At 44.0% G+C, this 26,726-nt stretch overlaps 1 protein-coding gene across 13 annotated transcripts in view; it reads left to right on the top strand.

Annotated features, from left to right (window-relative positions):
* Positions 1 to 26,726, top strand: part of Bcl11a (BCL11 transcription factor A) — a 100,240-nt gene that overhangs the window by 18,386 nt on the left and 55,128 nt on the right. Inside the window, exon 1 of one of the 13 annotated variants that reach the window (XM_021246290.2) lies at positions 3,588 to 25,951. The exons of the other annotated variants lie outside the window; for them this stretch is intronic. Within the exon in view, the coding sequence (XP_021101949.2) occupies positions 25,912 to 25,951 (40 nt within the window). The 5' untranslated portion in view covers positions 3,588 to 25,911. Of the gene's footprint in view, positions 1 to 3,587; positions 25,952 to 26,726 lie in introns of those variants that run through there. 13 annotated transcript variants of the gene reach the window in all.

Consider the following 26,726-nt stretch of genomic DNA (forward strand, 5'->3'; position numbering starts at 1 on the left):
AAGAGATTTGACATATTTAATTTACATGATGACTTTGCACTCCTTCATTAATGCAATTTGCATATGAAGCTGTTGTTAATCACTTTTGATCATGTTTTGTGTATTAGCTGCCTCAGTGGCTCTCCTCCTCAGATGCCCCAGTAGAAAGGAGCAAAATGATGCATCTTCTTGCCAAGTTTCCTTTAGTGAATTGAGGAATTAGAAGTCTAACCTTGAGTAATTACATATGTTTTATCCGTTTTCTTTTAACGTTAAGTACAGTTTGTGGATGTGTTGGCTGGAAATCGCTCTCATTTGGGGAGGAGATTGTAAAATTTAAGTATGTGATTGAGGCATATCCAGAGATGCACAGAAATACGGGTTGCTTGTCTCTGTCCCCCACAGACACTGCTGGGCAGCTTCATTGTTAGCAATTTGATGGCAGAGAGGTTTGAATGTTGTAGTATTAAGACATCAGGTTCCTCTTTTGGAAGAGTGAAAGCTACAAACCTTTCTAACAATGTTTTGGCTTTCTTTAAATAAACTGCTAGCACCTCAGTAGTCTCTTGGGCCTGGCTTTGCACGCCTCTTTTACCTTTTAGGTCCAGTAAGTTTTCTAGCTCTGAGAGACTGTGTGTCCTTTTCTAGTGGTTAAAGTAAATCGTGGTCCCCAGGCTCCCTCGTGCCTCCCTCAAGGTACATGAGTGCCCTGGTTGTGAAAACAAGGTGCTAACGGTTTCTGATTTTTGAGGGCCTGGGATTTTGGTGTTTTGGCCTTTGCTATGGAGTAGGCTCTGCTGTATTATTGACGTTCATCTTTGGTTTATGAGTTTATCACTGGTTAACACGCAGAATCAGAACACTGAAACTGATATTCTGATTAAAAGGAATGTTTAATGAAAGAAAATAAATTGTGATGGAACATGAACAGTGTGTAAGAAACATAACTATAATTTTAACCTCCTAGGGACCTAGCCTTGCCCTACCATGACTCCCATCCATACCATGCTAAAAGCATGTTTCAGTTCAAAGTTGTTAATATTCAGCTGGGAAACAGTATCCAGAACACAAATAAATTATTAAGTGCATGAACTTTTTAGGCAGTAAGATGAACTGATGGGGTCCATCTGTGAGATCCAGGGGCTTTTTATTTGTGTGTGTCGAGCGATTCTGCCCTCTCCGACTTCACAGCCTTTGGTCTCCGGCCAACTGCATGCATAATTGATTCCACACGCACTATCATTTTCTTGATGTAATTGCTTTACTAAGATATGATGAAATCTAATGGATAATTTGCTATTTGAAAATGGGCAAAAAAATCTTCATACTTTATGTTGGGGGGGGGCTGGGGAGTAGAGAAGGGTGTGTTCAGGTGATCCAGTATTTAAACAACAGCAACAAAAAGGCAAGACTTAACTTAGGCATACTGCTTCGGTTGCGTTGGCTGTGGACAGGAAGGTCTTTGTGACATAAGGAAGCCTGTGTATAAATCTTTCTCTCTGTCTCATATCAACCCCCTTCATTCCTTCTCTCTCTGTCTCACCCCCAAACTTTACGAGAAAGGGATCCTAACAAGGTAAAAAGTAAACAGTTTAGTCATCACAAGCCTTATTATTCAGTCTATCCAGGAGTTTTGCCATGTCGGTTTATTTAACTTCCAGGAATGTAAACACTGACACAGCCCTTGAAGCAGCAAGAAAGATTACAGTATTAGAGTTAAAAACCTGAGCATGGAGTAGCTGTGCTTTATACTCTGTTATAATAACACTTTACATTGAAACATAATGGGAAGTCAAAACCGGCTGGAAACTTCTGCTTATATGGAGTACAAATTTCACTCTAAAAGATTGGCATAATCTAGTGTAGCCAGGGTAGATTGTTATATAATGGAGAAACTGTATAAATGTCAAGTACACAAATAATTCTACAGGAAGTAAATGAAAAGTATTAGAATTTCTTAAATCACCATTAAATTTTGTTGGGGGACCATCTCATTAGCTCCTTCTAGATCATGTGTGGCTTTACATAAGCCCTTTGAAAATGTATTTTGAGGGAATTTACAGACACTGAAACATTGTTTTAATCCAAACCAGTTCATGCTTTAAATGTACTCAAAAAATTGTACTGTTTTTCAAAGTACTTAAAGGGAGTGGAGGGTTAGAAAGCATATAAAGCAAATCCATCTCACTGTGGCAAACTGTTTTTCAAGTAAAGTCATAATAATGAACAACACATGATCTGAAATTTGATCAGCAAACATATACTTACGCCAAGGAATTTTCTTTCTTTTTTCTGGTGTGTGTGTGTGTGTGTGTGCGTGTGTGCCATTCACATACCAAGATTTTGTAAATCAGTAAGCCAGGCAGGGAGTAACTACTCTAAGGGGTAGACCAAATCCTAATAGTCAGAATGTTGCAGAAGCTGTCTATTTGAAGAAACATTAACACCACCATCACCATTACCAGAAAGAACAACAAAAACTTTTTGCAAAACTGGAAATGACAGAATAGTTTTAAGAGGGTTAAAAAAACCACTACCTTCTGATGCTCAAAACTTCAAACTATTAATAGACCACCAGTGAGATAGACTGCCTTTGTGCCTTGAAATGCAAAATGAGGGAAATAATTAGCAGAGGAACAAAATTCTCAAAAATTGAAGAACTTCTGTGATTACTGAGGGTACAGTGAAAGGAAAATGCAAATTTCTTCCTGATCTTAATTAGATTCAATTGTGCAGTGGGTGTGTTGGATTTGGGAGGAGGGCTGGGGGCAGGGAGCGCTCGGGTGAGGCAGAGGCTGAGTGATGGGGAGACAGGTTAGCAAGGGCCTGGCTGTGTGGCAGGAACAAAGGCGGCTTCCAGTGCTGTGCACTGTATGGTGCCTTAAACCAGGTGCTGGTGGTTCTGGAATCCTGAGCCTTTTAAGTTGTCTGGGCTTGTTACCCACTGGGGCTGGGGGGAGCTCATTTGTCGTGCATGGGGTGAGTGGTCAGTGACATTTGTCCTGCTGGGGCTGATTTAGAAAGAGGAAGCAGCCCGTGGCCAACTTTTCCTGACCACATGGCTAAGACGTTAAAGAACCTTACCTTGGGTGCTAGGGCCATTAGCTTCTCCATGTAGCGGTTGCACAGAGGCCCCGCCCTGGGCACAGCCCAGACACACTCTTTAGAGTTTAATGGTGGTGGTCTCTCAGAGTTCTGCCAAAGTGTGTGTAGCAAGTTTCGTTGGCTGCTTTTCCCTTTGCATGAAATAATAAAAGCCCTGGCTAAAGCTTATGAATCTGTTTTTGTTTCGTTAATATTATTTATTATGTATTTTATTAATATTTTTAGGAGGGACTGTGCTCTCATTTGACCATTTGTAGTTATAATTAATACATTCCGTACTGGTTGTAAAAAATGTACTTGCATTTAATTGCAAGTCAGGCTAAATTAATGGATATGATTTAAAACAAAACTCACTTAAAATATTCTTGCAGGGAGCAAAGGAGGGGCCAGTCCCAGCATTTCATTTATTTTCTGGGTGAGGGTCTGTGGTGAGAAAGTGGAAAGGCTTGTGTGGGTCTCATGGGATCGGGGTGCGTGTGCAGGAAGATGGGGCACGGAGGGGGAGGGGAACCTGCGCAGGAGGAGGGGCTCCAGGAGCTCTGTTCTTTTTTTTAATTTCTGAGGTTGCCAGGAGGGGTTTAAGCAAAGTGGTCAAGTCCATCTGCTCTGGAGAAGGTGGTAAAGAAAAGAAGTTAGTGGCAAGAGGGAAGGAGCACAAAGGGAAAATTGTATGTTGGGAGCTTTGCTCTCCCTGGCTGTGGTGTTGTAGCCAGACTGGTTTAGCAGACAGAATGATAGATTGTTTTGTCAAGGGTCCCAGGGTGAGCCCTGAACTTGAAGCACTTTGTTTATCTTGAATAGAAAGGGAAAAGCACAGACATAATCGATGTCTAGTTTTTAGGAGCTGGAAAGAGGTAGGAGAACAGAGAAGACTCGGGAGGGGCAGGGGGTGGTGGGGGAGGTGCAGGCCCGGGTTGTGGCTGTCCATTAACAGATGAACTTGGCCGAGGGCCAGGCTTTGGATGAGAGCGTGTCAGGGCCCCAATGTGGCCAAGTCTTTTCAGCCCCCTCTTCGTTCTTTCTTTCCTCTTTTTAAATACCTGCTGACTGTACATCAAATGCTCTTAGGTCTTTTGGCTAAAGGCTAAAATAAAATAAAATAAAAAGACACACAGGTCAATATTTTTCTCCTCTGAACCAGTTGAGGCTAGTCTTTTGGCTAACACATGGGTTCTATCATCTTTCCTGGCTTGCCATTGGGAAAAAAGAGCTGTGATAACGCCAGAAACCGGAGGGCTGGGATTGGAAGGGTTGGTTGTGTTAGGAGACCAGCGTGTGTGAGCTCATGGGTGCAGCTGGGCAGGGCATGGCTAGTGGGCCTGTGTGTGCAGGTAGGAAATCAGTGGAAACTATTTTTTTTTTAATGGCTGAAGTTTAACTTTTTGGAAAGGACTTGTGAATTAATCTGTTGGCAGCTGAGAAAGATAATACACAAGAAAGGCCCAGGATGGGAAAAAGCCACCCTTGTTGGCAGCATAGTATTTCCTGTGCAGGGCTGATGGCAAATCCATGTGTTTGGGCTGGTTTTGTTCTCGATTATCTTATCCTTTTTGGTCTGTTTCTGTGTTTTTTAGTTTACTGTGTCATTATGCATTCCACATATGAGTGTTGGCAAGCACAAGTCATCAGCCCAATAACTTCCTGACATTTTTAGCTCTTTTAATGTGCAGTCCTGGCCCTCCTGCCACCAGTGGTGAGGTAATTGAATTTCCCTGTTACTTACTGGCAGGAGGATATTCTGATTCCCACCAGAGAGGCTGCTGGGGCTAAAGCTGGGCTCATAGAATTCCAGATAGGGGACACCCAGGGATCCAAGTGGTTCACGGACCTGTCCAAAATACTATTAACATAATACATTTCCCCCCTACCGTAGCCTCAAAAAGGCACCATTGTGAATATCTATATAAAATGTGATAAAGTCATGTTTTGTCCCCCAGGCTGAAACCTCATAAGGGAGGTGGATCTTTAGACTCCTTATTTGTTAGCAAATAGAAACTGGAAAAGTTTAGGGGCCTCTGGGCTCATCCTATACATTATTCACAAAATTCAGCCTTAAATGCAGTCTTACTACCTAGGGGTCTTTGTAACCTAAGTTGGTAGGAAAGGAAAGAGGGCCTCAAAGAAGGAAAGGAAGCCTTTAACATGTTTCTCCTTTCTTTTCTTCAGCCTCTGATTACATGAAATACAGTGGTTTAGGCTAAAAGCGAGGAAGTATTGACATTTCTAGTTATGCAATCTTAGGCACATTTTATCTCTCCAAGCCTCAGTTTTCCTCATCTGTAAAGTGGGGGGAATTGTAGGGCCCACCTGCTATGGCCATGTGAGAACCCTTACTGGCATTTGTCTTAGTGCTGGACACATGGTAAACACTTACCAAGCACTTATTAGGGTAAGCACTTATTATGATCATGCCTCGAGACTTGCACTTTTTTCTCCTATAGGAACAGGGGTCTGAGGTAGTTCCCTGTGTGTGGGGAGAGCAGGTTGGTCTGAGAGGAGAGCAGAGCGGGAGGGTCTTAAAGTGCTCAGAGTCTTTTTATACCTCAGGGTGGGGTTCTTCCAGGCTGAGCCAGTGGGGAGGGCTCCTGGATGGGGGCTGTAATTCAGTAGCCATTGCAGATGTGGTGAGCTGAGGTGTAGGGCAGGGGCTTCTGACCACTGGCAGCTCCCACAATGGATGGGATTTTCCTGTCCCCTTAGAAATGTGCTACCTCATGTGGAACACGTTCTTGGGTATGTGACAAGGTCACCATGGGTTCAGATTTCTTCTTCACCATCAACTTATTGGAAGAATTCTGGCAAATCCTTTAACCTCTTTGTGAAACAGAGACTGCCCAGGTCCCCACCTTATGGTGTCTAGGAGGGTAAATGAGAGAAAGCACACAAATCACTTGCCACCCAGAGTGCACATAAGAGTTGCTGTTGTCATCACTCTGTATCTGATGCACCGTTACTCTGTCCCATAGCAGAGCCAGAAGTGAGGTACTCTCAGTGCCATTAAGTAGGGTAGGAGACTGAGGCTTATCAAGGGTTGGATAACTCTCCCAAGGGTCCGTGGTTGTCAAGGATTCAGCCCTTTGGTTTTTAGTTAGTACCTTCTGCTACTTTCTCAGTAGCTTTGCAGCTGTCTGCAGGGGGGGATGGTCACCCACTGGGGAGGAAGCTTTGGTGCAGGACGGTTGGCCCTCCCATGGGTTCTGTGGTCAAGTTTTTGTATTTTCTGGGAAAGAGAAGAATTTTCCCATCCAGTCCCTGGGTGGATGTCTCAGGCGTATTGGAGGAGCCTTGGAGCTGTTGGAACAGTTACAGTGTAAGGAATTTTGCTTTGCATGTAGTTCCTTCCTGCCTCTTTCTGAGCCAGAAATTGGGTGAGGGTCTTGTGAAGTAGAAGGAGAATGATTTATTATTTGTGTGTGATGTGGTGTAGTTAGGAGGCAGGAGTGGGTTGACTAAAAAAACAAACTAGGACTTTTAAGGACTGATAAGTTCTGGCTTTCTCTTTGCCATTGGCTTCTCTGGGCACACCTTTAAAGGGTGTGGAGATTGGAGATTCTGAATTATGCCATGAGGTAGGAACTGTGAGTATATGCGGGTGTGTAGGGGGAGGGGGTGTTGGGGACAGTAGTGTGCTTCAAGTGTTTCAAGAAGGTTTTTATTTCTCACTGAAGAAGCACTGGGGCAAGGCAAGTCCAGAGACTGAGGGAAATTCTGAATGGAAACTGCAGTCAACAACTCCATATGATCCACTTGTGGCTTTCCCTGAGGCAGTTTTCAGCTTCATGGTGCCCTCCTTTAGTCACTCAGCAGGCTGCTCTGACACCATTAATATTTGCTGAAGCAAGGCTTGAAGTTCCTTCCAGCGGGATTACATAATGTATTCCAAAACCAAACAGCAATGTTCCCCACATTCCCCACCCATTTGTGCCACTGTAATAGTTAGAAGGCACCTACTGTGTGCAGAGGCTCCGTGAGCAGTGGAAGGTTGGCAGAAGGGAGTGCTGCTCACTTGGAAAATTCTGCTCACACAAGGAAGGCTGTTCAGATCCACCCCTGAGGTTCTCATTGGTGTAGATACAAGGGGCCTTCCCGGTTGGGGATGGGGATAGAGGTAGCTGCTCCAAACCTTCAGCTTCATTTCTCAGTCTGTCCTGGGGAGACATGTCCACCCTTGACGGCTTGTGTGCAAGTCCCTTCTGCCACCCATCTCCTTCACTTTTCCCTCTACTTTGCCTCTACAACCATGCCTCTATGTGGTTCAAGAGTGTAGTGGGCCTCTCTGATTGCCCTGAAAGAGAAGCTCTTGGTTTTATTTCCTGGGACTTCTGGACCGGAAAGCTGAAATGATAAAAGGAACACTATTGCTTTAGAACCCTTATTTTTCTCCCCCTGCTTTTTCTTTAATTTCTTTAAAAATCAGGCTAGATCTCAGATGGTGGCCTTTTGTTTCTCTTTTCAGTTCTGCCTTCCTTAGGGTAAGCATGAATTTAATGTCCCAAGAGGCAGGCTGGTGACCCTTCAGGCCAAGTGCCTGGATGTGGCAAAGCTACAATAAATATCGAGTGGTGAGAGCAATGGAAATTTAACAAAGCCGTAACAGGGGAGACCTCAGAGGGGCAGCAGACTGGTTAAGAGGCTGTTGGATGAACTGGGTAGTATTTCTACTTCAACCTGATTGAAATGTCGACTAAAAATCAATGCTGTTGACTAGTGATAATTTACAACGTTTCTGGTGCTAAGTAGTTCCCTGCTTAAGAATGTGTTGGCTGGGCAGAGATTAGTGCAGGGAGTTGTGTGTGTCACGATGAATCAGACGCATTATAGGTCAGCCCTTTATTTGTCTCATCATGACTTTTACACAGTTGTCATGTAATTTATGGCTGCTTTCACGTTGTCAAACATTTTCATTGCATCTTCTTCTTTAACACACTCCTGACACAGACACGCTGCATTTGAAGGCTTGGTATTGTTTCATAATCCAAGAGGAGGCCTATAAACCATCAAATTATACTATCTTTGGGGTAATCTAAATGTGCTGCAGATTAAAATCAGAGCTCATTTGTCCCTGATGCAAATTATTAAGTTCTAATTATAAATATCCTTTTAATTATCCCATACATTTTTATTTTGCGGACCCTTTTGAGCACTGCTGTCTGCGATGGGGGAGGAGGAATAGGAGATAGTCTGTGGTAATTAATACACACTTCCCAAATGGTAAAGGATAAACATATGCTGCTTTGTTTGTCTTATTTATTGATTGATTAGATGTATAGAGACTTTGGCATTGGCACAATCTGAAGTTGAAATTCTTTTAAAAATGAAAACTATTTAAAAATCTTTGGGGGAAGAAAGCAAAATATAACCAACCAGTAGCTTTCTGCTAGAACATATCATCCTAAAATATGGGATTCTGCATTTGATCAAATCACCAGTTTCTGAATTTGATCAGATCTAGAATTTCCAGGAGTTAAGGGTAAAAGAAACGGTGACTGTTTTGTACCAAGAATGTGAAATCCTTGTTATAAAAAAAAGCCTAAGTGTTTTTAAAAAAAAAAATCCTGCATCCGTTTTTCCAGCCCTGCTATGATCTTCCACTAGAAAATAACAGTATCTGCTTGTCATGTGAAGAATCTTCAGTTGAGAGCATTATGATAAACTATTTTTGATTACCAAATGATAAAGCAAGATGAAGATCACAAAAAAAGTAGTAAGGGCTTTACAAGTAGACATTTGCCCTTCTATGAAGGCAGTAGAAAAATTACTGAGACTAGTTTGGGGTGGTGATGAATTGAGGTCTTTGGGGCATTATGGGTTTTTCTAGAACCAATTGACTTTTAGAAATAGTGGAAAGATACTGGTCTGAGAACCAGGGTGACTGAGTTCTGAGCCTGGTGTATCATGCTGTGGGATCTTGGGTTCCCTTCATATCTTGGCATTTTGGTTTTCTCATCTGTAAAATAAGTTGTTTGAACTAGGTGAATCTCTAAGCTCCTGGCACACTGGCCAGAACCCCTGCTGATTTCCTTCCTCATCATTTTGGAATCTAGTTGTACACTGGGGACTGCAAAGTGGGCAGAATATTTTCTTGATTTGCCTCGGTGATGGAAACGATGGTGAAGAATCAGGCTTAGGCTCATGATTCCCCCAGCAGACAGCTTAATGGCATCTTCCAAATTCCTGGAAGCAAAATTAAAGCATGGTATAATGCAATGGTGATAATTCATAGAAGTTTCCAGCCTTATAAGATCTCTCCATCTTTTAATTGTTGCAAGCTGGGCTTTTTTTTTTTATAAACTCCAAAGAATGTAATGTGTATTTTCCCCAAGCCTGCTTTTTTTTTGGACAATTGTTAAGTATGTCAAAATAGAAATGCATTTGAAAAAGAAGTCAGTTGAATTCAAACAACCAGGTATTTTGAATTCAGTTAACTGACTGAATTTAACGGTATTTTCCTCCTTCCTTCTCCTAAAAGCTGGTTTCTCTGTATGGACATAGCTTGCATTTGCTGAGTTCTTGGAGTTTCAAATTCTTGCTTGTTAAAGGGATCTGATGCAACATGTTTAGAAGAACTATCCCTCTGTTAGTGTTGGAAGACAGCATAAATTGAGGGAAATGTTCTTTTTTATTTTTTTTTAAATTCCCTGTGAGTAGGTAAAAGCATATGGCCTGTTCTAGGACATGTGATCTTTTTTTTTTAAGGACATGTGATCTTTGCAATCCATTTTCTTTTCTTTTTTTTTGGTACTGGGGATCGAACTCAGGTCCTTGTGCTTGCGAGGCAGCTGGCAGAACCACTGAGCTAAATCCCCGGCCTTGCAATCCATTTTCTAAACTTGGTGTTTACCACTGACTTTTAGCACGGAAGTTTGTTTTCCACACTGTCCAGAAAATTCCATTTTGTATGTGGCATTAAATTAGATGTAAGATGATGTTTTCAGAAGTGCATTGAAAATTATCTTTTGGATAATGATTATCTAAAACTTTCTTTTGTGATCTCATGTGCTCAGAATAAGGGGAAAATGAGCCAGTTGTGAAATATGTGTTCCTTGTAGGACACGGACACTCTTGAGATCTATAGCTTCAATAAAAAAGTAATTTATTTAAATTACTGCCTCTTTAATTTATAATGTTTTAGGGTTTTTTTTTTTTTAGTAGCAGTGCTCTATAAGGGCAATGATAATCAGCTATTGCAGATTTTGCATGGTTTTTTGTCTCTGGTTAAAAAAAACACCCCCCAAAATGAGAGAGGGAAGAAAATAAAGTTTAGCCTTAACCCAACCCAAAGAAAGATAAATGGACTGACTGAATGAATGGCAGCTACCGGAGTCTGTCCTTTCCCCTTCAGTTATTACCTGAAATGAAAGCACAATAGCATTCATGCCAAAGAGATAGGCAACAAAATATGTATTCAGACATGAAGTTTAGGATTTCATAGCCCGTTATTCGCTCTTCTCCTCCCACAATCTATTGTATTGTGCCAGTGTATCAGCCGGTGTATTGTTAATGTATGATAGGAAGCTGCTGCTAGGACAGTCTTGGCTCGCTAATGGGGTCAGCTGTGTCACAATGTGATATATGGATTATGTTTACCATGGCATATTTTGTTTGCAAGCTGGGCTGTGAGATGGGAGCAGATGATAAATGAAGAGACCCTCCCTACAGCTTTCATACTAGTTCATGTGGTTCTGAGTCTCCAAAACAATAAAGCAACCCTGATCATGGAGAGATATTTATAGGGACATAATGGACTTCAAAGTTTTAGATCTCTGGCTGAAGTTTAAGCTGTAATAGTCCATTACTTTTATGTCTTTGCTTAAAGTGCCTATTTGACTTAAATAAGTCATTTAGGGTTTGTTGCTAAAACCTTTGTCAATTCATGAGCCACTAGGCTAGTTGAATAACTTTTCAGTGGCTATATCTGCCTTTGATTCATTTTCTTGGACTGCTGTGTGTTTGTACAGTTTGTAAATGTATTTCTCAAGTTTCATCTGGGATTGAATGATTTTTCTTAATGATGTCCTGTGTGGTAATACCTGTAACAGACTTACCTCTTTTTGGAAAGAAAAAATCCCAAACTCATTAATACTATCACCATAAGATAAAGCATATATATATATATATTTGTACATGCTACATATATCCATGGAGAGAGAGAGAGAGAGAGAGAGAGAGAGAGAGAAATACCATGATTCCATTAAGTAAGGATAGAAGTTTTAAAACATTGCCTATGAAGATACCATTTTTCCTCAGACTCCATCTTAGGGCTGCCCATCTTCATGTTACTTGTCTGTGGGTCTGTTACTCACATAGCTCTGGATTGAGGATCACATTTGCAAATTTAGGGACCCCAGTCCCAGGCAGAAGTTCTGTGTGGCAACCTGTTCTTTTCACCTCTATTGTGTTGAGAAGGCTCCTTTTTATTCCTTCTTTCAACACTTGTTGCCTTGAAGCCTCTCTCCTGGAGAGTTCTGCCACAAGTGTATTTCCTATGACCTGACTCTGCATCTGGTTAAATGGACTTCAGTAATCTGTACAGTTACTTCTTACTTATTTTATATCCTGAAAGATATTAAGTCCAACAAGTTCTTACCCACTGAGTCTACAGAGAAAACGGCCAGGCAATTTTTGTTTCAATCTTTGTGTCTCTCTGGAGCACTAGTTCCCCAGGCTGATCAATAGGTTTTACTGTAGACCTCACTGTCTCTAAAAGCATTGTGACCTTATCCTGTCTAAAAATAGTATTTGCTCTTGCCTGCAGAACCTTGACCTGTGAAAACCCATTTGAAACATAACTGACATATCTAGTCAGCTGTAGATCCAAGACATGCTCTGTGAGTGAATTCAGTGCAGAACCATCCAAGAGAACACATTCTTGGAAGGAAAATAAATACCAGCTCTGAACACTGGGAGTGCACCTGCTAGTCTGCTATAGTCATGGGCCACATGACGGGGAGTGAGGAAGACTGGAGGATGGTGGGGCAGTGAAGAAGGTGAGGACTGTCATGGAGAACTGCTGGAGAGTTCATTCAGCCCTCAGTAAGGCAGAGGACTATACAAGGAGCAGGGATTTGGGTTGACATGCAAGGTGGCGTTCAACCAGGTTCAGGGTCCTGTTACAGTATGATTCTCTGGGTGCTTTCCTTGGCAGCTTCAGTCTTGAACCTTGGTAGAGGAGATCCTCCACATGACCCAGGTGGGAAGAAGTATTTCTGAGTTTAAAGTAACTGTGCTCTTGCTTGCTAAGAAACTACTGTCACTTTATTTATTTATTTTTAGGTGTGACAAGGGTTTTATGGCTGTGCTTAAGAGAAAAAAAGAGTCCTTATCTTTTAAAAATACATATTGAAATGTTTACTGATTGTCTTAGTTACTTTTCTCTCATTGCTGAGACAAAATACCCAACACCCAAAGTTAAAGGGGGAAAGGTTTATTTAATTCACGGTTTGTAGAGGTTTCAGTCCATAATCGGCTGGGTCCAAGGCAGGGTGGCACAGCAGACAGGCATCGCAGAGGAGAAACAGTTCATGGTGGGCAGAAGGTAGCAAAACAACAAAGGACATCCACAGTCCTTTCTATCCCTTATATCTTATCCAGGCTACTTAGGCCGGGTAGCACTCACAGCCTTAATCCTAGTGCCCTTGAGCCTAGCATTGCAACATGAATCAATTCCAGCATCACACACTCTAGATCCAGCCACCTCTGAAAAATCCCCACCACATGAGGCTTTGGGGGAAAATCTAGACATAAGCCATAACACTGATGAAATGATATGATGTCTGGGCTCAACTGAAATAAACCAGTGGGCAGGGGAGGTGATAGGGTTATAGATAAGACAAGAACAGCTGTGAGTTGCTAGTGGTTGAAGCTGGATGACTTTGGTGTACTTGCGGATTGACTTATTCCATTCTATCTCTGCTTGTGTATAGTTAAGATTTTCCTGAGTATAAAAGTATTGCATCACTGATAGGGAGCAAAATGTCCGTTCTCAGTAGGTACCCTTTCTACACCAAGATTTGGGCTCAGAGGTAGGGATGGGGCAAGTGCCCTGTAGGGAAGAAAGTACCCGTGAGCTTAATTTGCCACCTAGAAGATGCATGGTTACTTGGCAGATGTCTTGGGGTGTGTGCAGTGCACTGTGCTCAGTTCTCCTGAAGAAAAGAGTTCCCGAGCCTTTTGCACCATTGGAGGGGGAGTTGGAGATGGAGTTTGACTGGGTGTTGGTATAGGTAGGTGCCTCTTTTCGTTGTGATGGGCTTTGGGAAGAATCTGGTGGAAAGCGCCCACCTGGCTGGCCGAGCTGATGAAGACAAGGCCCTCTGAGCCCTGGCATTAGGGAAAGATGATTTGCCTGACAGGAGGCCGACTTCACTTTAAGGAAGGAGGGGACAGAATGCAGTCCAGGGTTTTACAGCATCCCCTCTCAGGGCTGGGGCACAGTGTTGGAAGGTGACAGAGAGCAGGGCAGTGACTACAGTGCTGGGAAGGAGCGTTTTGTTGCCCTGTGCAGCAAAAGCCAGGTCACTGATGTGCCTCACACAGCCAGTCACACCTGCTGTGTGGCCTGGAAGCCGAGACCAGTCTCACCGAGTCCTTCCCAGGCTCGGGTCCCTTTGGTTTCACAAAATGTCTGCTCCTGCTCACTTCTCCAAGAGGCTATTATTAGCAAGTGTCACTCAGTTATCTGAGAGTAGCGCTTTTAGCTGCCATCTAAGTGCCTGACACTTGGGCTTACAGCAGATTAAATTAAATTTTAGGCTGGTTTGGCTTCACTGGCAATAAACAATAGGAGCAGCTGTTGTGGAAATGTAACCTGGCACCCTCAAGGATGTGTGTGTATGTGTGTATGTGTGTGTGTGCATGTGTGCGTGAATGAGCCTTGTGTGTGCTCTCATGTTCATGTTTGGGACTTCGGAGAGCATGCATGTGACTCTTGGGGAGATTAAGGACCTGATGAGTCACCTGCCTCCTCCGCTGTTGTGGGATGGGGGAAGGGGACTAACTACTAGACAACACCTCCTTTTTCTCTGCTCCCTACTTCATTCTTTCCCAAAAAGTGTTTGTTCAGACTCATAGATTTTCAAACTCAGTTTTATCATGCTTGGCTGAGAAAGGAAATATACAAAGCTGGAGTAATTTTTTCTTCTTTCTACTATTGGCATGTCTGTGTTAGGGTTTATCTGCAAAGAAGGGGCTAAGCCTGCATGCATGGACACCCATGGACACCAGTGGAAGAACAGTAGACAGTTTCTGGCTCCTGGAGAGACTGGTGACCGTGTTGGTCTAATGGATGGTGTAAGCAGCAGATTCCTGTAGGTTCAGTTGCAGACCAGCTCAGGGTGGGGCTGGGGGAACATCTGTTCTTTTCGATGCACATACCTTCACTCTGCTTGGTTCTGTAGCTGTACTTGAAATTTAGTACCTTCATGCCTCATAATGTTGAGTCAGAGTGAAGCAGTGTACATCAAAGGCCACTTATTTAAAATTCTTCAGAAACTTCTGTGGGCATAATTTCTCCTTCTTATAAATGGAATGCAAATGTGCACATTATTCCAGTGAAGGGTGATGCTCTTTACTTTTATAACCTAGATTTTAAAAAATTTGGTGGCACTGGATTTCAGTTCTTCAGATTCCAGAATTTATACTTACTGATTAGTAATGCATTATGCAAATAATTCAGTTTACATATCCAAATACTGTTTTGCATCATTCACACCTCAAGTCTTGGAAAAAAAAAGTGAAATGTTTCCTCAAAATAAACAAAACCTGCAGAAGAGTTTACTGTTAGGGTGAAAATTAAAGAGGCACCCATTTGCCTGGGAACTTTTGAGGAAATTTTTAGTACTCCTGCATAAATAATTTTGCAAGTTTTTAAAACCCCTACCAACAGCATGTGCCATTCAAGGTATATTGTGTTATATTTGGCTTTCTGAATTTTTCAACTTTTGGCAAAAAAGAAGCCATAACACTATATTGTATACACATTTATGCACAGACATGTGCAGCCATAAATGAATATTTAGGCTGAATTATTTGAAGGAGATACAGTACAATAATTGCTTACCATGACATGACTTTCATGCAAGAGAGAGGGAGGAATAAGTAGATGCAACTTTTTTTTCCGGGACTGGGGATTGAATGCAGGACCTTGCACTTGCCAGGCAAGCGTGGCACCATTGAACTACATCCCTAGCCCAAGTAGGTGCAACTTTTAATGCTCTGTGTTGAGAGAAAGCTAGCAAAAACGAGCCATTAATTTCTAACTTATGGGTTGGCAAATGGCAGTGCCATCTGAAAAGTCCCTCTTTTATCGTCATTGGAGTAACTGAGGAGAATACAAGATGTGACCTGGAGCCCTTATCTGAAAAAACAAGTCCCCATGTCCACATGAGTGCTACTCATGTGGGGTCTCCCGACCTCAAGTGTCAGAACAGAGTTGGCTGCAGAAATCTGCACAGGATTCCCATAGTTCCAACCTTGCTCTTTAGAGCAGTGAACTTAACTGCTATTGCAGAGCATGTCAGATTTTAGTAGCCATTTCTCTCAGAAGAAGAGGGAGGAAGGAGGGCAGGGAGGAAAAAAGGAAGGAAGGGAGGGAGGGAAGGAAGGAAAGAAGGAAAGAAGAAAGGAGGGAGGGCAAGCAAGGATATTTGTTTTTCTTTGCAGTGAGTGCAGTCATCTTTCTTATACGATGCTCCACGCCCATCTCTCCTTACAGGTTATGGACACGTTTTTGGCACCGCATAAAGTAAGCGTTCCAACATGTTTTTAATTCTTAACTTTCACGTCATTAAAAATCTGATGTACTGACTTTCAGCTGCCTGGAGATGGTTCAGGGCCTAGCACTTGACAGGTGTAATGTTTTGTGTTTTGTGCTCTTCAATGTAGAGGTTATAGAATAAAAAAACCCATAAAATATCTTAAAGATGTTGATACATGTAGACAGAGCATGCATAGTCCTTAGGTTCTCTTTCTTGCCCCACTGTCATACCTACTTTTTCTGTTGCACCTGTGTTTAAAAGGGAGTCTTGGTTTAGTTGGTTGAAAAGAAACTTCTTGGCTTGGTATTACCTACCAGACACTCTCTGCTTCCTGTGAGTGTTGGGATTGAAAAATCTCACTTCCCTTCATTTTTCTTTTAAGGGCTGAGAGAAGTGTGCCACAGGTCTTTTAAAAAATGAATTTTGCTATTGCTAGAGATTCCAGGGAGGCAGATTTGGGGCCTACTGTGGCTTCAGGTCTCAGCTTGAATGACAGAATGTCAGTAACAAGTAGCCCTAGGAAATAAGGCTTTGAATAACTGCATCTGATCTTTGCCCATCGAACAGCCACATGTTAATGAGGTTTGTCTAGCTCAACTTGAACTTGAATAATAATTATGGAGTCCATAGGAACCCAACCCCCACTCTACCCAATGCTTTGTGGCACCCCTCTTACATTCTGATTCAGGATAGACTTAATTCTATTATGGCAGTGAGTTGGCTTTTGTTTTCCTGCAGTTTTGGGGATATAACACAGTGTGAAATCTCTGGGTCTTCCTCATTGAGTTACATCCCCAGCCCTTTAAAAATTTTTTTTCCTGAGACAGAGTCTTGATAAGTCACTATGTAGCCCTAGGCTCAAACTTGCCATCCTTCTGCTTCAGCCTTCTAGAGTGCTGGGATTACCAATGTGTAACACAATGCCAGCCTAAGAGTAGACTCTTAAAACTCTAGCTTCCTCAGCATTCTCTCATAGACTCATGTGTTGTCTTTTACCCTTCTCTAATGTGTGATAATTCTTGGATTTAGGGCTACTGCCTTGTCCCCCATGTCAGGAAATGATATTTGAAGGTTTGATGCCTTCTCATGCCAGTTTTTGCTTGGTGCCCACCCCTCTCTCACCGCTTGAGTGAGCACGGTATGATTCAGAAGAATTGGAATGTCAATTCACAGGCATGATCTTGAATCTGTTCCAACACAGGCCTTGAAAAAGTGAATAATTTTTGAACTTTCATACTGAGTAGTAACAAGAACCTTTGAATCTACTTCAGACAGGCTGTAACACACCAGTGTGGAAATGTAGGTCTAATTTGGTGGCTCCTTCATCTACATCAATTTGTGCAGTATGGGAGTTCAGCAGATGAGAGAGGGAATGAGATGAGATGATTTCAGGCCCAGGCTTGGTGGAGGGAATCCAGGTAGAGAAAAAATTTGGCCTAATTCTTAAATTAAAATAGCTACATTTCAGTAAGCATGTTAATGTATTTGAAGTTATTTGAAAATTTTCTGTCTTCCCCTAAATTGATTTAGGGTAAGGCTCTGGTTCCTGGATTTGACAAGAGTATCTGAGGAATCATAGTCTTTGAGCACAGACATTTTCCTTTGTGGCGTGATAAGGTCAAGTAAACATTTACTGAGCATCTGTTACATAAATGTTGAATCTTGAAGTCATATCGTCTAACCCCTTTAATTTGCAGGCTGAGAGGGGAGTGACGTACCACAGGGCAGTGATGGAGTGATGGCGCAAAGGTTGGGGCTTCTTCACTTTCTCTTCTTCTTGGCCCACACAGCCATGGGCAGCATAAACCAGAGTGGCCCTAGGAAGGTGGCCCTCCTGTACCTTCCCGAGGAATTTGTGCCAGTGCTTTTCTGGGCAATGGCTGCAATGTTTTTCTGAACTGAAGCTTTGCTAATGAAGAGCCTGGAGCTCTCATGGCTGCACCAACCTGGGGGATCTTGTGGTGCGATTCAAACAGGATACCCTGTGACCTGTGCTTGTGCCTTGAGGATTTCATCTCCCCTCCTCCCTTTCCCTGTTTCCTCTGCCCTATTTTAGGCTGGATTTCCCACCACTTTTGCTGATAGGGCTGCCCCAGGGTGGCAGTTCTAAGGTTTGCATTGTGCCCAGGGGACAGCTTGCCTTTCTTATTTAGTTATTGCACATACTGGGTAGACAGAGTCGGGGTAGTAGAACTGTACCTTTTCAGAAGCAGATCTTGAGACCAGTCCAGCCTGTCTTCTTCCTTACCACATGAGTCTATTTTTAAAGATAAGGCTCAATAGCAGGAAATCCTTTCTTTTATCTACCTTCAATCCCTTATGCTTCATTTTAAACCCATTTCCTCTTCCTCCAGAAAAGACAAAGTACCTCATCACCACCCCTGAGCTTAAACACTTGATATTTTCGAATTCTTTGCCCTGCTCTCTGCCTTTGTGTCTTTCCCTGTGCGTGAATTCATAGATCTCTTTAACCTACTTCTTGTTTTTTGCCCCTCTTTAGAACCTGCTGGTTTCCCAGACACTAGTCTGGTAACTTCAGAGTACAATGGCAAGACACCTGAGTGTTTTCCACATTCCTTACACTTGCGTCTACATTCTTCTATCCTGCTTGCTTCTTAAAAACCCAAACACATCATGAATAACTCATGCTCAGGTTGATGTTCACTATGGATCCTAGGTTTTTGTTGGGATCTTGGAATGCAGGTCCTCAGTGTTGATGCTACATCTCTCCCCCTCCCCCATCCCCTCTCTGCCCCTCTCTGCTCTTGGACTCTCCTCTGCGGACCCAAGTTCCCTGATCACCTCTGTGCTTCACAAGATGATGAAGAGTTATAATCCCTTCTCCAGAAGGGCCTCCTCCCTCCTGACTCTTCTCCCCTCAGCAACTTCACTCAGCTGAGAAGTACAGTGAGTGGCCTTTCTTGCTGCTGGGTAACTTTGCTTAGGAGAGAGCTGTTTGTAACTTTTTGCTGACATCTGGAGAACAAAGGTTTTGGAGGAACAGAGCCCACATTCCCAAGCCAGTAGAGCCAAGTTTGTTTAGAGTTTCTAGCAGACCCTATGTTAAAATGATAGGTCTTGGTCATTATGTTTAATAGTAAAACAAAATGGAAGTGCATGTAATCAGCATGTCTTTTCTGTATGCTGGAGTGAGGAGAGGTGACATTGAGTGTGTAGGATGATATGAAGCGTTACAGACCTGGGAAAGCATTTCAGAGAGCACACAAACGTGGTATGAGTAATACCAGGCATATAGCCACGAGGCTGGATTTTCAATCCCTTCCTCCCTTTTTGGCACCCCAGTTCAGTGAAGATGTAGCCACCCGGCCTTCCTACTCCCAGGTATCTGTACCCCAGCATTCTTTTGTACCTTTTGTGCCCTAGAGGCCATCCCCTCATGCCATGGGATCTTTCTTGGATTGGCTTGCTCATTTCTTGTCTTGCCCAGCCCAGCAGTCCCTTGGTTATCCCCACAGGATGACCTCACAGTAAGCTTGGTGTCCTGGGAACCTTTGTCTCAAGTCTCAAGTCAGGAACAGAAATGGGGAAGCTGGGAGGCTGAGTGAGGTGCAGTCATTGGGAAACTCCTGTGCCTGTGTCAGACTCTGCTTTCACCTGAGAGCTCTGGATTGTTTTGTAGAGAGGTCCCCTGGCTCCAGATATTTCTTGAGTTCTTATATCTGTGTCTCCACAGGCTATTTTTCTAGGTAACTAAGACTGTGGGTGGGGCTTGGCCAAGCACTAACTCTACTGACAACTTTCCCTTTGGAGGAGGTGTTCTGGGGTTAGTGAAAGGGAGTCAGTTGTGTACTCATGGTCTGTGAGTGTTAGTGTTTCCTCCCTAAATTATAACCTTGTTTTTCTAAATTGTGGTCCTAGGATTGATCACAGGGCCTTTGCACTACCCCACATCCTCAGCCCTTTTTAAATTTTTCGTTTGAGACAGGGTGTTGTTAAGTCACTAAGTTGTCCAGTCTGGGTTCAAATTTGTGATCTCCCTGCCTCATCCTCCCAGAACACTTGGGATTACAGGTGTGCGACACCACACTTGGCTAAATTATAACCTTTTTGAGGGCAGGGATCATGTTTTATTTTGTGTATCTTCATGGTACCCCACATAATGCTGATTTATATATGGTACTTAATTCATACTTCATTCAGATTGACTGACTGAGAAGGCCAAGCTTTGCACTGAATTTCCTGGCTTCCTGTCATGGAAGTGGATGAGGCTGGGTGAGTTCTTTCACTTCTTCGTCCCTGTGGAGTGCAGAAAGGGCTGTGAGCGGGGATGGCCTGTTTGTGGCCTTCACTCCATGGCCAAGGGATGAGCTCTGCTTGCAGCTTCTGCACCAGCCTACCTGGAAGTCGCGTGGGAGACTCCTCTGAGCTGAGAGAAAAGGCTGAAGAGTTCAAGATGCCCTAGGGCTGTGGGAAGCTGGAGACACATCATGTATGCATCCCAGAACCTCCCTCACTGGAGTGTGGTCCAGTCGTTCAAAGGGCCTGAGTGGTGCACACCTGTAATCCCATCACTGTGGGAGGGCTGAGGCAGGAAGATCACAAGTTGGAACCCAGCCTGGTCAACTTAACAAGACCCTGTCTCAAAACAAAAAAATAAAAAGGGTTGGGATATAGTTCAGTGTGAAGGCTCTGGAGTCAATTCTCAGAACCACACACACACACACACACACACACACACACACACACACCCTCGAAAAGGGAAGGGCCCGAGTATGCTTCCCTTTGGGTAGCTCTGACTGGCTCTTGGTTGTGATTAAAAGCTGATTTGCTTTCTTTTTTTTTCTTTTGGTGTGTGTGTGTGTGTGTGTGTGTGTGTGTGTGTGTGTGTATGCAAGACCTTTGATATTCAAGTAGGGAAATCCTTTCTTATCAATGGAATTCACCGACTCTTATAACCTCTTGATACCCTTTTCAGGGTGCTATGAAAAGAGCCAGCCAGACTGACTAGGCTTATTTGCACAACTGATTTCTTTTCTAAGGGGAAAAAAAACCCCTAAACTTAATTCTATTTTTAAATGACTTGTTCTCCAAACTCTGGGACTTCCAGAAATAGATTGCCTAGCCAGGCTAGTGGCTTGGGACTGAGAGTATGGTAGTGGAGTGGGTGGCCCACAGCCTTCTAGTTCAGTTGTGGCCTTTCTGCCTGCCTCCACCTGCATGCTGGAGGTAGCCAGAGGAAAAGCCTTCTTCTTGGAGAGCCATAGGAGGGAGCACGGCCACTGGCGGCTGAAAGTGTGCTCAGCGAAGTCTGGGAAGAAGTGGCTCGAGTGGCCAGGAGTCTGTGTGCATGCCGTACTCAGGCAGCTGTCTCCCTTCCCTGGAGCCTGCCTTCTCTCCTTAGGAATGCTGGATTGGGAACTGAGGAAACTCAAGATGGAGGAGCCAGCATCCAGGACTCACTCCACCACAGTTTACGGAGTGGCCTCTTTCCCTGGAGTGCCTGTCTGTACAAGGCTTGAATTGTGGCTCGTTGAGCAGGGAGGCCACTTAGTCTTCACATTCTGGACTGTTGGTAGCATAGGACCCTCCTGAGGGGCTGCCTGGAGATGTTGCCCAGTAGTGCTCAGTTCCAGAGCAAGGTCTCTGTGCTTGTGCCCTGCCGCTGGTGTGGTGGGAGTATTAGTTGTGGTGGAGGCCTTTCTTTCTTATCGCCTGTTCAGTTGTCTGTTCTGTTGTGGATGTGAGTGGGGAGATTGAGTAGGCGCTAGACCTTGGGAGGCGGGAGGACCCAGGAGGGAGAGGGACCATCCTGGCAGGACATGAAGATCTGCTCCCTGAAGAGAGAATCAGGAGGAGTTCTGGCGAGAGACTGCCCAGTGCCCGTGCCTGATGAAGGTGCTGGCATGGGGTGGGTGGCTTTGGGGCATCTGGCACTGGCTTCTGCTGCAGACAGCTCTGGCAGCTATGGAGGCAGCATCCCCTCACCACCCAGCAGTGACATCCCCGAGGAAGTGGAGTAAGGACTCCATGTAGTGCCACTCCTGAAATTAAATTCCACCCCTCCTTGTTCCCTGTTCCACCATCCTGGAGCAGCATGAGCTGCATAGATAAGGATGGGGCAGGATAGGGGTACACCTGGAAACTATTTAACATACTCGTCCCTCAGCCTGGTTATCTTTTCTCAGGGCTAACCAGAGATGCCACTAAGGTGACTCAGTGTTCATTTTCTGAGATGTCTACGAGGTAGAACTCTTTTCTCCTTGTATTATCCAAATGGATTCTTTGTGGGTGGGCCGTGTGGCCAGGTTTATCCCTCCACTTTGTGGGGTATAGCCTAGTAAAACTTGCTTGTTCTTCTACACCTGGTTAAAGGTGACTCACAGATGAGAGACTGAAAGAGTAAACTATCGTCACCAGGTTATGAAAATTGCCAGACTGTAACCAGCTTCAAGTAACATAGGGAAAGCCTGACAACTATATTATCAAAGCCATCTTTTTTTTTTTTTGGTACCGGGGATCGAACTTGGGTCCTTGCGCTTCCTCAGCAGGTGGCAAAACCACTGAGCTAAATCCCCAGCCCTATCAAAGGCATATTAAATGACATAAGCAACATGGAGTTATGGGGGCTTTCGCTTTCTTTAGACCTAAGAATTTAGAGCTGAGAGGAGATATCATCTTATCTAATCTTTTTTTTTTTTATTAAACTTGTGTTTGTTGAGCAGTTACTCTATGTCAGCAGTTGGGTGGGTGCTGGAGAAGGAGGTGAGGGAGGCAAAGCTCCCTCTCTTGAAGCTGACTTTCTCACTGGGGAGATAGGGAATGGAGGAGGACAGAATGGAGGACAGCAAGACATGCAACCAGAAAACGCCAAAGAAGGTGAAATGACTTGCCCAGGTCACCTAGTTACCTAGCAGAGCTCAGCCCCGAACCCAGATCAATTATTTGTAGTCTTAAACCTGAGCCTTTCCCAGCTCAGCAGGCACCATCTTTGGCAACTTCACTGGTGTAGATGGGGCTCTGGGTACCTTCTGAGTCTTCCCTCTGAAACATCCTAAGCAAGCTAACTTTCTGTCTTGATAACTGTCCAGGGATAGTGAGCACAAGCTTTATGTTTCTTCTTTTTCCAGGTTATTAGAATAAAGTTGCAAGCCGAAGTGGCTGCATACATATCCATTTTGCAGTTATGGTGACACTGGGAAAAGTTACTGTACGTTTGGCCCAGTAAATCCTAAATCCTGAGCCATTTCCTTTCTTTGGCCTTTGAATACCTCCCTATGCCAGTTGTGGGAAGGACAATGACTTTCCAGGACCTCTGGGTGGAGCAGATGAGACACCTCACAATCGCATTGATTTAAGGTTTTATGCCACTTGCTTTTGCCTTCATAGAAATAGAGTGCTTAAAGCTTAGAGAATTAATGGCACCCTTCCCCCATGTCTTACATTATAAGCTGCTTCTTTGCCTACTGCATTTTCAACTTCTTACAGCTTTTCTGTGGCTTGGAAAATACGTTGACTGAGTGATGATTGTTTTCATGAAACGGTGCAACATGTAAAGCAATGGTTGTCATTAATAGTGTAGTTATATAGTGTAGCTCTTTAAGTCTTCAGTTTTGAATCAGATTAGCTCTCAGTTAACTTAAAATAGCTCCCAAAAAGAAGAAAGAAAGAAAGAAAGAAAGAGAACTGTTGGAAATGAGAGGGAAATATTAGCATTATGAAACATGTTAACAAGTGGCCATTAGCGCTTTATGTCTGCATGAATAGCATCTTTAAGTGCTTTATTGGTAAGAGAATAGAGTGGAGCCACATAAAATGGCATTACTTTCCAAATTGGCAAGTTCTCTTAATTCAGACTTCTTGTTACTGCCTACTGGGGAACATTTATTTACCTGTCAGAATGTATGCCAGGCTAGGAAAGGGCATGCCAGTACTTCTGGCTGCATCCTGGGCTTTCAGGTGTAAGGGATTGGCCCCTTTACCTTATCCTCTTTCTCCTTCCCTGCACACCAGGAGGAGGCAGGATATGAAGGTACCCGTGGAGGAAAAGTAATGCCATGGTCGCTGGCATCTAAGGGCTCTGTGCCTGGCCATTGCCCCTGCACAGCACTGGGTGTGAGCAAGGGCTTTCATTGTGCCTGGACTTGTGGTTGCTGCAGGGGTATGTGGGGTGGGGGCCACCAGGTGGTGCTTAGAAGTTGGGTCTTCCTTCTCCTTCTAAAGGCTCCTCAGCAGTTTTAGGAAAAAGACCCTCGTTTGGTCTTTACTAGCCCCGGTAAGAGTGCCCCACTCTTCTTTTTCCTTTCCGCTAACCATTTATATTACAATGAAAAATGCTCTTCCCTCTAGATATCAGGGCCTGTGGGGAAAACGGAATTTGGCTCAAAACCAAACTCATAAGCCAAGTGCTCCAGGTTGGGCTGCTTTGCACTTTTATAGATACAGCGTTGAACAGCCTCCTGGCAGTGTGGAATTATGAAGGTTCACTCATTCATTTTTCAACAAATATTTTGAGCACCTACCATGTGCCCGGAACTGTTCTTAGAGTTGGGCATATAGCAGTGGTCAAAACATTAAAAATTTCTTGCTCTTGGGGCACTCCTTTTCCAGCTGAGAGAGACAGAAATAAAGAAATACATATATAAATACATGAATAAATATGTGCATTATGTAGTAGGTCAAATCAAGCTGCCTTGGAGAAGATTAAGGTGGGGAGGAGGGATAGGGAATGTGTGTGGGCACGCTTTTTAGTGGGATTGTTAGGGAAGCAAAGATTCCAGGGAAGTCAGGAAATTGGCGATGTGAATTCTGGGGAAGAAGAGTCCAGGCAGAATGACCAACAGATGCACGAACCTTGTGCATCTTCTGGTTGTTGAAGGAGCTAGGGGCCCTGGCCACGAGTGACGGAGTATGTAGGAGGTAGGTAGGAGCTGAAGTAAGAAAGGAAGCAAGGACTAGCTTCTGGAAAGCTGTTGAGCAGACGTGGCTTTGACTCCAAGAGAGATGGAAGCCACTGGAGGAATGATATTACATGATTTCTAGAAGGCTATTTCGGCAGCTTTTTGAGACTTGAGCATGGGAAGGTGAGGGAGAAGCAGACAGAAGGCACAATCCAGGCAAGGTGATGGTGGGTTGGACCAGGGTGGTGGGTATGTGAGAAGGGACTGGACTCTGGATATATTTTGAAGGTTAAACCAATAAGAATTGCTGACTGGTTGGGTATGAGGTGTAAGAGGAAGAGAGGAGTCAAGGTAGACGTTGAAATACTGGGCTTGGTGACTGGAAGGGTGGAATTGCAACTCTATGGGGATGGCCTGGGAAGGCTGTGGGAGGTCTCAAGAGAATGGGCTCATTTATCCTCCCCCTTCTCCTTTTCCTCCCCAGAAGTTCTCTGGCTGGACTACTGCTCCTGTTCAGGGAGGGTTTTTGGGGAAAGCTAGTGGCCCCCTCCGATAGGAGACTTCCAGCTGACTGGTGCTGAGATGACAAGTCAAAATCTAACTGGAGTTCTTCAGGGAAGGCTGGTTCCTCCTCCTCTCCCTAATCTCTGTCATTCTTTAGCTGCCAGGGACGACTTGATTTTTGACTCAGAAATACAAGCTTTGTTTCTTGTACCTCTTTTCCTTTGGCTTCCTTGAGGCTCAGGTGAACAATCGGGGGTGCTTGCAGCCCATGGGATTTGAGAGTGAGTGCATCTTTTCCTGGCTGAGGACTCCCTGCACTGTGCCTGCGATCCCCAGACTCCCTTCCTGAAGAAGTCTTTGCGTCTGTGCTGTGTGCAGGTCTGCCAGTCAGCCCAGGGGACTGAAATTGCTTGTGGAAATCCCTTGTCCTCCTTGCCACAAATCCTCCTCCTCCTCCCTTTCCCCTTTCCTGGAAAGAAGTGGGCTGGCAGATAGAGCATTTTTCCTTGAAAGGAGAGTGGAGAGCCCTCTAATGGAAAAGTAAAATATTTCTTGGAATCCTTGCAACATCCAAGCCAGCCAAAGCTGAGATCAAGTAAATTATTCGGGAGTAATCTGCAAGGTCCTGAATCAAATAAATTGCTTTCTTGCTCTGACTTTGGCTTGAATCTTCAGACCAGAAGCCCGTGACTTTAGGAATATGAAGAGAAATGGGGGTGGACATGTGTCAGCTTTGCCGTGGTACTGCAGGTAAGTTTTCATCCCTCACCTGCCAGTCACATCCTTCACACTCTGGAGGAAGCAAAGTATTCTGCAGAATGGTCAAAGTTCAGGCTGAGTGTGATGGCGCATGCCTCTAATCCCAGCACTCTGGAGGCTGAGGCAGGAGGATCGAAGCAAGTTCGAGGCCAGCCAGGGCTACATAGTAAGTTCAAGGCCAGCCTGAACTACATAGCAAGACCCTGTCTCAGAAAACTAAGGAGGGAGGGCCAGGGATTTAGCTCAGTGGTTCCTCCACTGCCTGCCTCCCTCGAAAGCGAAAGGACCCGAATGCGATCCCTGGTACCAAAAAAAAAAACAAAAAAAAAACTAAGGGTGGGGGTGGGCAGAGAATGGGCAAAGTCCAACCCAGTTCCATATCACGCTGTAACAGATCCTTATAGTCTCATTTCCTTAAAAATGTGTTCAGGAGGTTGGTCCTGTTGGAACTGGCAACCTTTTTGTGTCAAAGTCAAAAGTGGTGATTGGGGTGGGGCCCTCCTGTGACGGAGGAGCTTGGCCTGGGGCATAGGCCTGTGCACTCAAGAGACCTTTTTCTGGCTCTTCTCTCCCATCCAGCCTTTTCCACATCCTGAACCAAGTGTGGATGCTGTTGAGTTTCCTCCTAATTTTTATTTGTCTAATTTGTTGGTGCTGTTTGAGGGAGGGGGTAGACACCCTCAGGCTGTCAGCATTTTAGGCTGGTTCTTTGAGATGAATAACTACTTAGCTGTTGCTCAACTACTTTTGTTTGTGAAATAAAGGG

The sequence above is a fragment of the Heterocephalus glaber genome, unplaced genomic scaffold (genome assembly GCF_053883595.1).
Source record: "Heterocephalus glaber isolate CG9 unplaced genomic scaffold, H.glaber_assembly_v1.0 deba00001457, whole genome shotgun sequence".
NCBI lineage: Eukaryota > Metazoa > Chordata > Mammalia > Rodentia > Bathyergidae > Heterocephalus > Heterocephalus glaber.